Raw genomic sequence first — 14766 nt, 5'->3', positions numbered from 1 at the left:
TGCTCATCAGGTCAGACTGCATCGGTGGAGAGGGAGATTGAGCGTTGCAATTTATTGACCTTGTACAGAATTGGTGAGCTCTGACATGAACTAGAAAGACTGGTTAGCTGAAGTTGCTTAATTCAATACTGTAATGTGCCTAGTAGGAGAAAAATAGATGAAATGTGGTCCTTTAAGCTTTGAGATTAGTTGGAATAGTATGAGATCAAAGATAGCGGTGAATTAAAATGATCGTTAAGTAGATCGTTGCAAGTACTGAACAAAGCATTCTGCAAAGCATTCACACAGCCTGTTTAGTTTCTGTATTGTGATCACTCAGTAAATTAAACATACTGTAATGTTTTCTGTATTTTTATTTATTTTCCTTTAAATGTCTGCCAGAAAATGAATCTCGTAGTATATGGTGACATATACTTATGAGTTCTGAGGCCTCCGTTGGTCAGAGCTGACCGTGGATATTGCATCCTAGCTGACTAGATACGCAAGCCTGGGCAGAATGATATGGAGAGCAAGCTGTTGTTCATGTAGCAAGCTCCCCTTCTCCATGCATTTGATGAACCCAAAGGAGCGGCAAAGACCGATACAGCTTGGTACCAGCAGCATTGCAGGAGCTGCCAGTCAGCATTGAACACAATGTAGGACTGCCTTAGGGATTCCAGCTGTGGATTTTTCCCTTGGGAATTGCTCCGGAAGCCTTCCTCAAGGTGGCGGAGGTTTGAACTCGGAGCTTTCCTTCTAGATGAGCTGCCCACCATGCTGTCAAGCCCTATCTGCCTGAAGCGCCTGGTTTTAAGGCGCCAGTAACCCGCCTTTGCCCCGTCTCCTGTCAGTTGAAACTGTGCTGCCGAGCTTAGTATCTAAGCCACATGTGAAAGCCAGGAGCTGGACTTGGTTGTCAGAATAGGTGGTGAGAGCTTGTGCCTATTACCAGCACCCCCCCCCCCACTCCCCAAGCTATAACAACCTTAAGGAACTGGTGACTTACCTACTTTGATAAAATTACTTTGACTTTGTATTTCCTATCATTTGTTAGTGTTGTCCTGTTTGGATTTAATAATGGAAAAATGAAAACATTTTGCGATTTTGAATTACACCACTTCTGTGACCATTTTTGTTACAGGTATTCCCAAATAAGGTTGTTATAGACTTTTTTTAAGAGTTGGGTTTATTGTGTATTACACCATAAAAAGGAATTTCATAACATTCACCCAACGAATTTCACAAAGTTCGAGAAGGATTTCAAACCATCTATGATAGTCACTAAAACTTACCCACCTTAAGAAAAAATGATTACCCCTCGTGCAGAAAACTTCCTTCACTACAGCATAAACCAACAAAAAAGCTGCAGATTTCTGTTAAACAGGAAAATGAAAATATTGGTCCACTTTAAAAAGTTCACTTTGAACAGGCCTCATCAGTAAGCTATGGACTATCTTGTAGCTGGTAATGAAATGTAGAGTAGTTGCTAATATTTTTCCAGGAGGGATAATAATTTTATCAAATAATTAAGCCTCTTGTCTGCCCTCCAACTCAATTATATAATGCTTGGGGTACTTGCTTTAACATTATTGATGAAGAAGTTGGCTTCCTCTGATTTACAGGTTTTGCCTTCCTGTTTTGGTTATAATGCTTTTTTCCCCTATTCTCCTTTATGCTAGCAGTTTATGACAAGAAGAAAAAATAAATGTCAGTTTCCCAAGTTAAATATTTGCAACTTTATAAAATGGATTAAGTTGTGTTTGCTGAAGTTTAATTATCATTTAACCATGCATGAATACAGCCAAATGAAACATTGTTCCTCTAGGGCCAAGCTGCAAAACACAGTACCAACAGTCACACACAGCACAGGGCACAATATTACATAAGTGACATGCCCTGCGCATGGGTGTTATCAGCATGAACAAGCAGTTTTCAGCAGTCTGAAGATGAACTTACGCACGCACTCATGAAATCAGCCTGTCATTCCACCAAACACTGGAGGACAAGGCTGATGGCATGGATACTGCTCTACACCACCTCCGGTGTCTCCTCTCCTAGATTGCAGCAGGCAAACCCCACAGCTTGAGGCCTAGTCCTCCCTATAACCGAGGCCATACAACTCTCCCCACTGTCTCACCAGTAAATGAGGGAAATGGACTTAAAGCATTTTATATTATTAATGTCCAACAGGGTCTTGCAATCACAAGAGAAATGTCCAGGACAATCACACACAATTAGTTTGCACACCACCTTGGCGCACAGACTCCGGTGCCTTCCCGCAGCAGGCAGTAACAGGTCCACACTAAGTCCAGCTCCTCTGCCAACGAGAAGCTCGCTGATGAAGTGGACTTGTGCAAGTGTGGTTCCTTTCAGAGTTAGGAATTTGTCTTGATCAAATATGGCTGATATGCTGACCTTCACTTCAAATTGAATAGTGAGCTATGCGAAATCGTTTCATCATATGTGCACTCTTCAGGTAAAGAAAATCTATGCTTTCTAAAATGGGAAATCAGTTAAAATGTTAGCAGTAACAGCTATATTGTTTTCAAAAATGTGTGACAGATCTTTAATTACTTATCAATGCTTTGACAACGAGGTGCTTCCATGAAAAATCAGATTTGTCTAAAAATGGATTGGATGCTAATACATTCATTTAGACTACTTGTCAAAAAGCTGCTTTTACCAAGATGACCATTTTTTAAAGTTTCTTTTGCAACCGGAGTGTTAGAAGGCCAGAATTTATTGCCTTTGGGAAGATGGTGAGTGGTTTTCTTCAAAGGTACTGCTATAGTATTGTTGATGGGGAGTTCCAGGATTTAATAATAATGAAGGACCAATGAAACTTTTCTGAATCAGATTCTTGTACAGTTTGAAGGAGGAGAATTTGCAGGTGCAGATAGAATTGTTGTATAATTAGGGAGGGTTGTACAATTTGGATTAAAGTAGTTTATTTGATTAAATTTTGCAATGATTCCCTGTGCATGCAGCTGCTGATATTGATTTGCATTCTACTATTTTCAAATGGTTTAACACAAAGGAGCTGGAGGAACTGAGTGGGTCAAGCAGTATCTGTGGAAGGACATGGGCAGTTATCTTTGGTTGTGACCCTTAATCAGGACGAGAAAGGAGTGATGGGATAAAAAGCGGTGGGAATAAGTGAAGCAAGTGCTAGCAGGTGACTAGTGGGTCTAGTTGAGAGGGATGATAGGCAAGTGATAGGGAAGGAGGACTGGCAATGATGCAAGAAGTTGGAAGAAATGACAAAGGACTAAAGAAGATGACATCTGAAGGTGGACAGTAGATCATAGAATAAAGGGAAGGAGGTGAGTGGGGATCTGGTGGGAGGAGTGTGTGGTTGATGGGTAGATCGAGAGGAAGGGAAGGAGAAAGGAGAATTGGGTGCTGATTGGGAAAGATTTCCAAATGGAGTCAATCTACTGTGTTCGAGCAATTCACTGCTGTGCAGAGAAGATACTAGAATGAGCTTGTTGCCTTGTATGGTTCTTCATGGAGTGGATGACAAAGTTTGTTCTAGCCGACACCCTGTGATATTTTATGGATAAGACCCATACAGTTCTATTCACTAGTTTGCTAGGTTGTTCATAAAAGCAATACACGCCTTATTATTCAATTTCTAACACTGGAGATGTTGCTGCATACATTTATAACCACTTTATTTGCAAGTTTTGTATATTGTTTAAATAGACAACCACTGGACAGAAACCGACAAGATACTTGGAGAGATAAGCATAGAGACGATGATTGTCTACCACATTGCATGCATGTTTGGTTAACCTTGCAGAGCAGCAGGAATGGGTAACCATGGCAAGCTGTGCACTTGATTTTGAATTTGATACTCTGTCATAGTCTTGTTTTCATTCATACCCTTGAATTCAGCAATGTAATACTTAGTAGGAAATGTGAAAATTTGCCTTAAATCTAACAGTAAATTGCTGCAGCAAAAATGGACCAGAACAGCTGTAAAAGGGCACTCATTATGTGATGATGTATTGCCCTATGGGACTAGCTTCTCATAGCTTTATAGCGGTACTCTCTCTGGAAGAGCTTTTGAGGTCACCAAGATCACCTTTCAAGGTACCTCAAATTTGGCTAATGCGCTCACTGAAATGTCTAATAATTGAGCAGCTCTGTATAGGTTGCAACAGTTACATTTTCATCTTAAGGCTTTGTAATGCAGGCTGGACTTTAGAAATCTGAAAAAGGTGAGGATCAATTCTGAACTTGCACAACTAAATGTTAGGACTTTTAAGTATTTGTGACTGCAGGAAAGTGAAGTTGCATGTAATCTTAAAGTTTATAGTCTGAAGTGGTTATTTTTGGTGAGAAATTTTACTTTCGAAATTCACAAAATGGGTTAATAAGATGCTAATACACTGGAAAAAGTAAAACATCCCAGTTTTTAAGATTAATATGTACTTGTTGAATGTGTTAGAAATTGCCTGCCCTGTACATAGTGGTAATATTGTTGTTTCATCTTTCTCCGAGGAGATTGCAGACAATGTAACAGCAGTGTCCCACTACAATTAGAATCCAGTGAAGACCTTCATGTACATTTGGCAAGTCTTTACTCTGTGAATATCAGCTTTGAAATTCTGTAAACAATTAGAAGAAGCAATGAGAAAAACAAGGAAAGAAAATGTATTCAGAGTGGGAACAAATATTGATTTAAGTTCATAACGTGCAAATATACTAGTATGTTTCATCTATAGAACATTACAGTACAGGCCCTTTGGCCCAGGATGTTGTGCCTGCCTTTTAACCCACTTTAAAATCAATCTAGCCATATCCTCCTGCATAGTTCTACATTTTTCTAAGAGTTGTCTTAAAAGTGCTTATCTTAGAGTTTCTTAAATTCCCCTAATGTATACCCCTGTACCTGCACCCCTGGCAGGGTGTTCACACAACTTTTTTTTCTGATATTCTCTCTCCCCCCACCCCCCCCCCATATATTCCTCCAATCACCTTGAAGTTATGCCCACTTATATTTCTGCCCGGGGGGGAGAGGGGTAGTCTTTGGATATATACTTGTACTCTTCAGCCTCTTGCATATCTCTAGCTCACTTAACCTATCCTCATAAGGTATGCTCTCTAATGCAGGCAGCGTCTTGGTAAATCTCCTCTGTACCCTCTAAAGGTTCCACATCTTTCTGAATAGTAGTGAAAGTTTGAACTGTGACAATAAAGTGCTGCCAAAGCATTCGTGTGCTACTGCTTCTCAATCTGGGGTCCATGGACCCCTCAGTTAATGGTAGGTTTGGGGTCCCCTGCTTTAAACAGAAACTAAGTGCCATGTAGAGAAGGGTACTACACTTCATAGATAGTACCTTTCTCTACACCTCATAGGATTATGTATTAATCAGGTGGTTGAGAACTACCAAGGTTTTGCATAATCTATATAATTAGAAATGTTGTACATCAGATATTGTTGCTGAAATAAAGTGCATATCCTGAAAAATGAGCCCCAAGTTTCATAGAAGTGCAATTACAAGTGCAGAGAAGTTGTTCAATCACATTAATACTGAAAGGATGACATGAAGTGTATTTTGCAACAGTACAATGTAAATGTAAAGTTACTATAAATTGCATAAATAATGTTGGGGAGGAGGAATAATGAAGTAGGGTTCATGGTCCATTCAGAAATTTGGTGGAAGGGAAGAGGCTGCTTCTGAATCAGAGTGTGGGCAAAGAGTGCTGCTTCAGAATTCAAAAGTTTACTCTTTAAAGACCTGCCTTCAGATGTCGGTTGAGTTGTTAAATATTTTCCATGCTTCTTTGCCCAGGAATCAGTAGACCAGATTCTCATCAGTATTCATTATTATGGTAAAAATTGGACAGCAGCTTGCAGTGTCAGTATAAATGCAGTTAAATAAAATCCAAAAGCTGTATAATTTTTCTTGCTCATTCACACGTTCACAACATCACAAATTGAACACTGGAATCCACACAAGGGCACATAGCTGCAGTGGCTCCAAGTTGATGAAAAAGATCCTGAGAGGCATAATATGATTAGGAATAGGCAGCATGGCTTTGTCAAAGGCAGGTCGTGCCTTACGAGCCTGATTGAATTTTTTGAGGATGTGACTAAACACATTGATGAAGGTAGAGCCATTGATGTGGATATGCATTTCAACAAGGCATTTGATAGGTACCCCATTCAAGGTTTATTGAGGAAGTAAGGAGGCATGGGATCCAAGGGGACCTTGCTTTGTGGATTCAGAATTGGCTTACCCACTGAAGGCAAAGAGCAGTTGTAGATGGGTCATATTCTGCATGGAGGTTGGTGACCAGTGGTGTGCCTCAGGGATCTATTCTGGGATCCCTTCTCTTTGTGATTTTTTTAAATGCATAAATGACCTGGATGAGGAAGTGCAGGGATGGGTTAGTGAATTTGCTGATGACATAAAGGTTGGGGGTATTGTACATAGTGTGGAGGACTGTCAAGAGGTTACAGTGGGACATTGATAGGATACAAAACTGGGCTGAAAAGTGGCAGATGGAGTTCAACCCAGATAAGTGTGAGGTGGTTCATTTTGGTAGGTCAAGTATGATGGCAGAATAGAGTATTAATGGTAAGACTGTTGGCAATGTGGGGGATCAGAGGGATCTTGGGGTCCGAGTCCATAGGACACTCAAAGCTGCTGCACAGGTTGACTCTGTGGTTAAGAAGGCATACGGTGCATTGGCCTTCATCAATTGTAGGATTGAGTTTAGGAGCCGAGAGGAAATGTTGCAGCTCTATAGGACCCTGGTCAGACCCCACTTGGAATACTGTGCTCAGTTCTGGTCGCCTCACTACAGGAAGAATGTAGAAGCTATAGAAAGGGTGCAGAGGAGATTTACAAGGATGTTGCCTGAATTGGGGAGCATGCCTTATGAGAATAGAATTGAGTGAACTTGGCCTTTTTTCCTTGGAGTGACGGAGGATGAGAGGTGACCTGATAGAGATGTATAAGATGATGAGAGGCATTGATCATGTGGATAGTGGAAGACCAGGGCTGAAATGGCTAGCACGAGAGGGCACAGTTTTAAGGTGCTTGGAAGTAGGTGCAGAGGAGATGTCGGGTAAGTTTTTTATGCAGAGAGTGGTGAATGCATGGGATGGGCTCGTGGTGGAAGTGGATACGATAGGGTCTTTTAAGAGACTCTTGGATAAGTTCATAGAGCTTAGAAAAATAGAGGGCTATGGGTAACCCTAGGTAATTTCTAAGGTAAGGACATGTTCGGCACAGCTTTGTGGGCCAAAGGGCCTGCATTGTGTTGTAGGTTTTCTGTTTCTAGAAACAAACTAAATCCACGATATCAATTGGGGCTGGTATATTCAGAGTTTAATTGTATATTTCAGAGTTAGTCCTAAGTAAAGACAGATAGCAATTTGCCATTGAGAATGTACTTTTACAAGTATATTCATCTTTCAAAGTTTGATTAATGGAGACAGTTTATGTCAAAATTTGAAAGCTTTTACTTGATATCTAGCTTTCTCTATGCATGATTTCAAAAACCGAGACCAGATACGATTTTGTGTACAGCTGTAAACTTTATGTATATTAGCAGTTGTGCTATTGACAGTGACTGGTTAGCTTCATATTTTGACAGCAGTTTTTACGGTTTCCACCAATGAGGGAAGTGTGAAGTTATTTGGTGTATTTTAAGTATATGTGACCTTTTTCAGATGTTGCTGACTTCATTATGATTGATCCATTCATTGGAAAATCTAATTTCTTCCCTTTACCCCGCCCCTTTCATTTGTTCTCACTAGCCCCTCCCCTTTTCTGATTAAGCAATAGTTCTGTTTATCAATTTTTTTTTTTAAAAATTGCTTTTCAGTGAACTTGTATTCCACTTGTGAAACAAAAATTTGTGTTTTTACAGCTCAGCTCATGACAACGTGAATAAAGTTCGTGTGGCCATCAAAAAGATCAGCCCTTTTGAACATCAGACATACTGCCAGCGGACCTTGCGTGAGATTAAAATCCTGCTGCGCTTCAAACATGAGAATATCATCGGCATCAATGACATCATCCGAGCCCCCACCATTGACCAAATGAAAGATGTGTATCCTGATGATTGAGTGTGTGTGTGATTATATAAAGGTTAATATAATTTGAGAAACAGCTGCAGAATGTTTCCATTGTTGGTTGGACGAATAATCCAGAAATATGAAATAACAACCCTCTTGCATGTTCCAAACCTTTATGGATACTGGGCAATTTAAACTGTATTAGCTAAATCTAGAATTAGTTTAAAAAGCACTTTCTGCTGGTAACATGAACTAACTTGTTTGTCATGTAAACCTCATTAAATCACTCAAGTTCTTCATGGAAGGAATTCTTGTCACCTGACCTGGTCATCAGAGTAGGTCTGAAGTGGTCCATTAGTCTGTACATTTGTAACTAAATCTTTATTAGGCTGTAATTTGAGATGTATCGTAGCTGTTGTTATCCCAGGGGACTTTTGATGTGCTCCACACAGTTGTACTTTGCAGGTTGGGAATGCTGTCCCACAGACCTATTTCACACAAGTATAGCCATACTCTTGGAATTGTACCTTGCATCCAGCATTCCATCATGATCCTTGGGTGTGACTGTTCTGTTATCTGAGAAGTGCAGTGCAGTCAGGAATGAGCGCCCTATTCCCCTGGCAGCTTTCAATATTGAGTTTGGTCCCCGTGAAGTCTCATGGATTAGTGGTCAAGTAAAACAATTGTTTACCACTTGTTGCCCTGGTTGCCCTCATTGCCCTCAGCTGAATTTTCAACATTCCATATTGCGCAATTGAAAGAAGCCATGAGAATAGCAACCCAAATGTGTTTAGGTTGAGGACTTCATTGTCCATGCCCAAGCAAAGTTTGGCACCATCAACTGAGACCTGAAGAGTGTAACTGCTGACCTGTAATATGTCATGTGTGAACAGTGCAAGGGATTCATCAACTTGACCATGGCCATATCCTTACAGTCTACCTTTCAGAGACATTTGTAGCAGAAGTTTCCACACTTTAGATACTCTCAGTTTAGGTGTATGGCACTGCAGTCATACTAAATGTAATTGATTTAGAATAGGCCTGGCATTACTGCAGAGCCTCACAGCACTGAGTATCCTTAGCAATAAAATTGTATTTTAACACAGTGTATTCACGTGGCTTGGCATGCTTTAACTTTTACAGTTAGCATTTAGCCAGTGTGAACTCAGATTCAATGGTTACTGTCGAAGGGCATTCAGGAGCTTCATCAGGTCCACCTCAAGATGCCAACCCACGAAAGTGACCACACAGAACATTAAACAGCAATGCAATCAAGCTAATCTGCCTCACATTAGTGAATCAAATCAAAGTTCTGCAATGAATGGTGGTGAATGATTAACCAGCAAATGAGAGGAGACTCCAAGAATATCTCCATCTTCAATGATACTAGAACCCATCAACTGAAAGCCGGAATGTGGCTGAAGCATTTGTATCAACCTTTGGCCAGGTCCCGAGAGGATAATCCAAATGTCTTTCCTTAAATTCCTTCTATCATAGTAGTCAGTTTTTAGCCAAATTAATTTCCTCTCACTTAATGTGAGGAAATGGCTAGGATCATTGGATACAGCAGCGCCAATGGAGTCAGACGACACCTCCTACAGCAGTGCTCAAATCAGCCTCCAGAAATAGCATTTCTCTAGCTGCCTTTTGCTCCAAAACAATGTGGAAAATTGCCTGTTTGACCTGTTAACAAAACATAAGAAATCCTAATCTGTTTAGTGCCACCTTTGTTTTTAACAACTAAGTGTATTCAATACTCTTGTCAGATGGCATTTTTCTCATTAGTCATTTCACTAGAGCTCATTTTGGGCTTAGCCAAGGCCAACAAGTCTCAATCATTACAGCCATGGGTAAGATTAAATTGGTGAAGAGGTCAGTGATTGATCTTGAAATCAAGACATCAATGTGGCATGGTGAAATGAAGGCATTAGATTTGAGGGAGAACTTCCCATTGGCTGGGGTCACCCTTTGCACAAAGAGATACTTTTATAGCAGGTTTTCTAGTGTGAGAATGTTGGTGTGGTTTCCTTGACTTTGTTTCCAGGTACATTGTACAGGATCTGATGGAAACAGACCTGTATAAACTTCTGAAGACTCAGCACCTTAGCAATGATCACATCTGTTACTTCCTGTATCAGATTCTCCGAGGGTTAAAGTACATTCACTCTGCCAATGTCCTTCATCGGGATCTCAAACCATCCAACCTTTTGCTCAATACTACTTGTGACCTGAAGGTTAGTATCTTTTCATCCCATGTTTTATAATCACATAGAAACTAGTGCAGTGAAATACTGGTGTGCCAGCAACCTTGGGTGCTACACTACCATTTTTCTGTGCCCTGAAGCTAGAGAGCATAATTAGCACTTTTGAGAAATAGCAGTAAGTGTTTTGGATGTCTGGTCGTTGAGGCCAGTCTAACGTAGAAGGGAATGTATTTGATACAGGTTGAGCAGCCCTTCTCTGAAATGCTTGGGGCTGGAAGTGTTTTGGATTTGAGTTACTTGGATCTATGTAATAAGACCTTAGGGGTGGGACCCACGATTAAATAAGAAATCCATTTACATTACATATACAGCTTATATACCCTGAGGGTAGTTTTATATACCTGTTCATCACACATGTAATTCTGAAGCTGTTCAGCATGTTAGATTTTAATCAGCAACAATCTTGGCAAATGCTTCAGTTTCTTTGCTGCTTCATGATCAGCAGGCACTTTATCACCACAAATCTTTCGAAATTTAATGCCATGCCTTTTCTTAAATTCCTGTAACTAGTTCACAAGTACCTTCAATTTTCAGTTTGTCGTGATAAATTTTGGATTGTTTCATGATCAGCATTCAGTTAAACTGCATGTGTTCACTCTGGCACTGACGATTCCACTCTTTCAATACGTGTTCGATCTTAATTTTTCAATTTATGCAGCGTTTTTCTATTTTTCATTAACTTCTGTTCATTACATATGTAAAGTCACTTCTCAGAATTGTCTGTGGTGCATAGACACCTGCCTGGGAACCTTCATAGCACCTCATGGGGTTTTCCATTTTTGCCATCATGTTAGCACTCAAAAACATTTTGGATTTCGGAGTCTTTCAAATTATGGAATTTCGTATAAGTGGTACTCAGCCTATATACCCACTCATAGAATGTGGGTACTGCTGACAGGTTTGCCATTTATTGCCCATCTCCAATTGTTCTTACAAAGATGGTGGTGGGCCACTTGAAGTCACAGAAGGTTCTTCTACAGAGCTACTTAATAGGGAATTCCAGAACTTTGACACAGCAACAATAGGAAGTATGGGGGGGGGGCCGGGTAGTAGGAATGCTGCGGTGGAGGAAGTGGAAGACTGGCAGTTTAAGAGAACAATAACTTGTTCACAATCACAAACGAGAAAATATGCAGATGCTGGAAATCTAAGCAACACAAAATGCTGGAGGAACTCAAATGGCCAGGCAGCGTCTATGGAAAAGAGTACAGTCGATGTTTCGGGCAGAGACCCTTCAGCAGGATGGTACCTCCAGCATTTTGTGTGTGTTGCAACAACTTGTTTCATTTTGCTTAACCAGGGTTTTGGAGGGGAATGTAGTTGATGTTAAGAACCCAGTGAAGTATCAAAGAGAAGTGGAAGGGATTATTATAGAGAGTGATGATGCATTGAAATTGAATAGTTCAAAAGTACTATTATGAGGATGGAGAAAGCATTTCACAGGTTTAGAGCATGCTAAATAGTTTGAGCTAGAGGCACAAATAGCTAGTAAACCTGAGAAACTGTCACTCTTGGATCCCTAGTATTAGACTGGTAATTTCTGCATGATTGGTTATTGCTTCCATTAATACCTCAATGCTTGCTTAATTCACTTTAAGATGACACTGCATTCCAAGCAGTATAGTGACAAAATTACTAAAGGAACAAATCAGGATGTAGTGGTGAATGGTTGTTCTCTAGACTACAGGGGCTTTTGCATTGGTGGGGTTGGTTTTGGGATCAGCGTTCTTAATGTTTTGATAACTGGGAATTCAGTGTGCAGAATAAGTTTATGCAGATTTCATTTCATTCCATTTCCATGCTTAAACTCATTTTTATTACTGAGTTTTATATTATTCTTTAGAATTGTTGACTATTGTTTTTGTTGTATGTTGCACCCTACCAACACACCACAGCAAATTGCTAAAACATGTAAATGTATGTGTTGAATAAAGTTGATCCAAAGTTCAGATATTTGCATGTGATATGAAAATAAAGTATTGTAAACAGTGATGCCGTAGCAAACTTCAGGAGGCTAGTGGAGGTGTTGAGCTGGACTATAGTAATTAATCTCTGCAGTACATCTTGAAAGATATGAAAGCTTTTAAAGGATTCAGAAGGGATTAACTGGAAAGGGACTGTCCTTGCCAAAATAATTCAGTTAACTAGCTTCACAAATAATTAATTCTTGAATGTGGGTGGAGCATGCATCTAATATGATGGGTATTCTGTAGGCTAATAAGTAGTGGAAGTACAATTTTAAAATCCTTGAGCACTGAGTTATCTTCAGTGGAATGACCTATTGCATTTAGAACTGGTGAAATTGCATTAAGATTTTGGTGAAAGTAAAGGTAACTTTACTACTGCTTAATATTTCTCAGTCCACATTACATTGTGGGTCATTATGAAGGCAACCTGACCAGGTGATGGGAAGAATATCACTGAAGCTCCAGATTCATTTTTTCTCACCCAATGAGGTGGTGAACAGTATTTGACATGAACAGTGAGGACTTTAATGCTAACATAACAGCTGCTTCTCCAATGCTCAGACTCAACACTTCAATGTTGAGCCTGAGCGCTGGAGACACAGCTGTTGTTAATGATAGCGTTAAAGTCTTTGCTGTTTATGCCAAATACTGTTCACTACCTCGTTGGGTTATAAATGAATCACTGGATTCGTAGTATATATTTTTCAGCATCTGAAGTCAAGGTGGCGCACAATGTAATGTGCATTTGAAACAAAATAAAGAATTTTCTTGTTTGATCCATGAGGGCCTGTCCTTGGATTTTTAAGGTGGGAGTAATTTCTAGTTTAAATAGGGTTATGACATTCAAAAATAGTCATGGTGAATTATTCAGATGAATGATCTAGCCAATAAACACAGAAATAACAATCTCTTAACTTAGTAAAATGGTTCTTCAGTTATAAATTGAGATTGGATTGAATTTTGAGGTTTGCAGGTAACTAATCAGAATGGGACATTTAGGGGGCATTTCATTTTTTAAAAAAATCAATCTCCTTTGTTAAAAGCCTAACTTTCTCACAGTCATTCACCACGGAACCAGGCCCTTTGGCACAAATCGTCCATGCTGTTGTCCAGCAAGTTAAACCCATCTGTCTGCATTTGGTCTGTAGCCCTCTAAGTCCCTCCTATCCATGTACTTGTCAAAAGCAATACAGACAAAATGCTGGAGTTAATGCAGAAGGCCAGGCAACATCTATGGAAGAGAGTGAACAGTTGAAGTTTCAGGCCAAGACCCTTCATCTGGACTGGAAAGAAAGAGTAAGGAGGTGGGGAGGGGAGGAAAAAGCACAAGATGATTGGTCAGACAGTGGGAGGGAGTGAAGTAAGGAGCTGGGAAGTTGATTGGTGAAAGATAAAAAGGCTGGAGGACCGACAGGCACTTGTATGGGTCCCAGTTATGACTGTTTTTCTTTTGTCGGCTACTTGGAACAGCCCATGTTCCAAGCCTACACTAATACTGCACCCCAACTCTTCCTTGGTTACATCGACAACTGCATTGGTGCTGCTTCCTGCACCTATGCTGAGCTCGTCGACTTCATCAACTTTGCCTCCAGCTTCCATCCTGCATTCAAATTTACTTGGTCCATCTCTGACACCTCTCTCCCCTTTCTTAATCTCTCTCCATCTCAGGAGAGAATATCTACAGATACTTTTATAAACATTACTCACGTGTGGCCTCATCCATGTCATGTTTAATCACAGCATAACTTCCTTAATCCCATACTCAGTATCCTGACTGATGAGGGCCAGTGTGCCAGACAACTTCGCCACTTTATCTGCCTGTAATGTCACTTGCACTTTTACGCCCCTCTGTTTCTCCAGTGCCCTACCATTCACTGTACGAGTCCTGCCTTGGTTTGATCTCCTAAAATACATTACTTCACATCATCTGGATTGAAAGCACTTGCCAATTTTCAGCCTACATACCTAGCTGAACAAGAACCCCTGTAATATTTCATTATTTTCTAAACTATCCATAACTCCACCCATTTTAGTATCTTCTGCAAACTTACTAATCAAGCTTTGTACATTTATGACTAATTCTTTTGTACAGGTTATAAATAACAAAGGTCTCAGCACTGACCTGAACACACCACTAGACTCAAGCCTCCAGTGCGAGAAACAACCCTTGACCATCACCTTCTGCTTCCTCCCACAAAGCCAGCTATGAATCTAACCCACTATATTCCCATGGATCTCGTGCAGTCTGACCTTCCAAACAAGCTTGCCATAAGCGACCATGTCACAGGCTGTATCAGTAAGCAGAAGTATTTGAATTGAGGACTCAACTGCATCTGGAGGAAAAATATATGGTTGAACTTTGAAAATAGAACCCTCGCTATCCTTAAGATGCTCAGTAACATCTCTAAATTTTATTCAATTTTTAATGTGTAACCTGGAAACTTTAAATGTGAATGGTCTCTCTGAATTGGTCCAGTTGGCAAAAACCATAATTGGAATAGGTTCCTAGTCAGTTCCT

The 14766-nt window shown here is 40.2% G+C and overlaps 1 protein-coding gene across 1 annotated transcript in view; it reads left to right on the top strand.

The window, feature by feature from the left end:
• mapk1 (mitogen-activated protein kinase 1) overlaps positions 1-14766 on the top strand; it is a 95170-nt gene that overhangs the window by 51783 nt on the left and 28621 nt on the right. Inside the window, exons 2-3 of the mRNA XM_063040913.1 lie at positions 7870-8052; positions 10062-10251. Coding sequence (XP_062896983.1) covers positions 7870-8052; positions 10062-10251 — 373 coding nt within the window. The remainder of the gene's footprint in view (positions 1-7869; positions 8053-10061; positions 10252-14766) is intronic.

Source organism: Mobula hypostoma, chromosome 2 (genome assembly GCF_963921235.1).
Source record: "Mobula hypostoma chromosome 2, sMobHyp1.1, whole genome shotgun sequence".
Lineage (NCBI taxonomy): Eukaryota > Metazoa > Chordata > Chondrichthyes > Myliobatiformes > Myliobatidae > Mobula > Mobula hypostoma.
The sequence above is the reverse complement of the archived record's forward strand: the minus strand, read 5'-3'. Positions and strand labels throughout refer to the sequence as shown.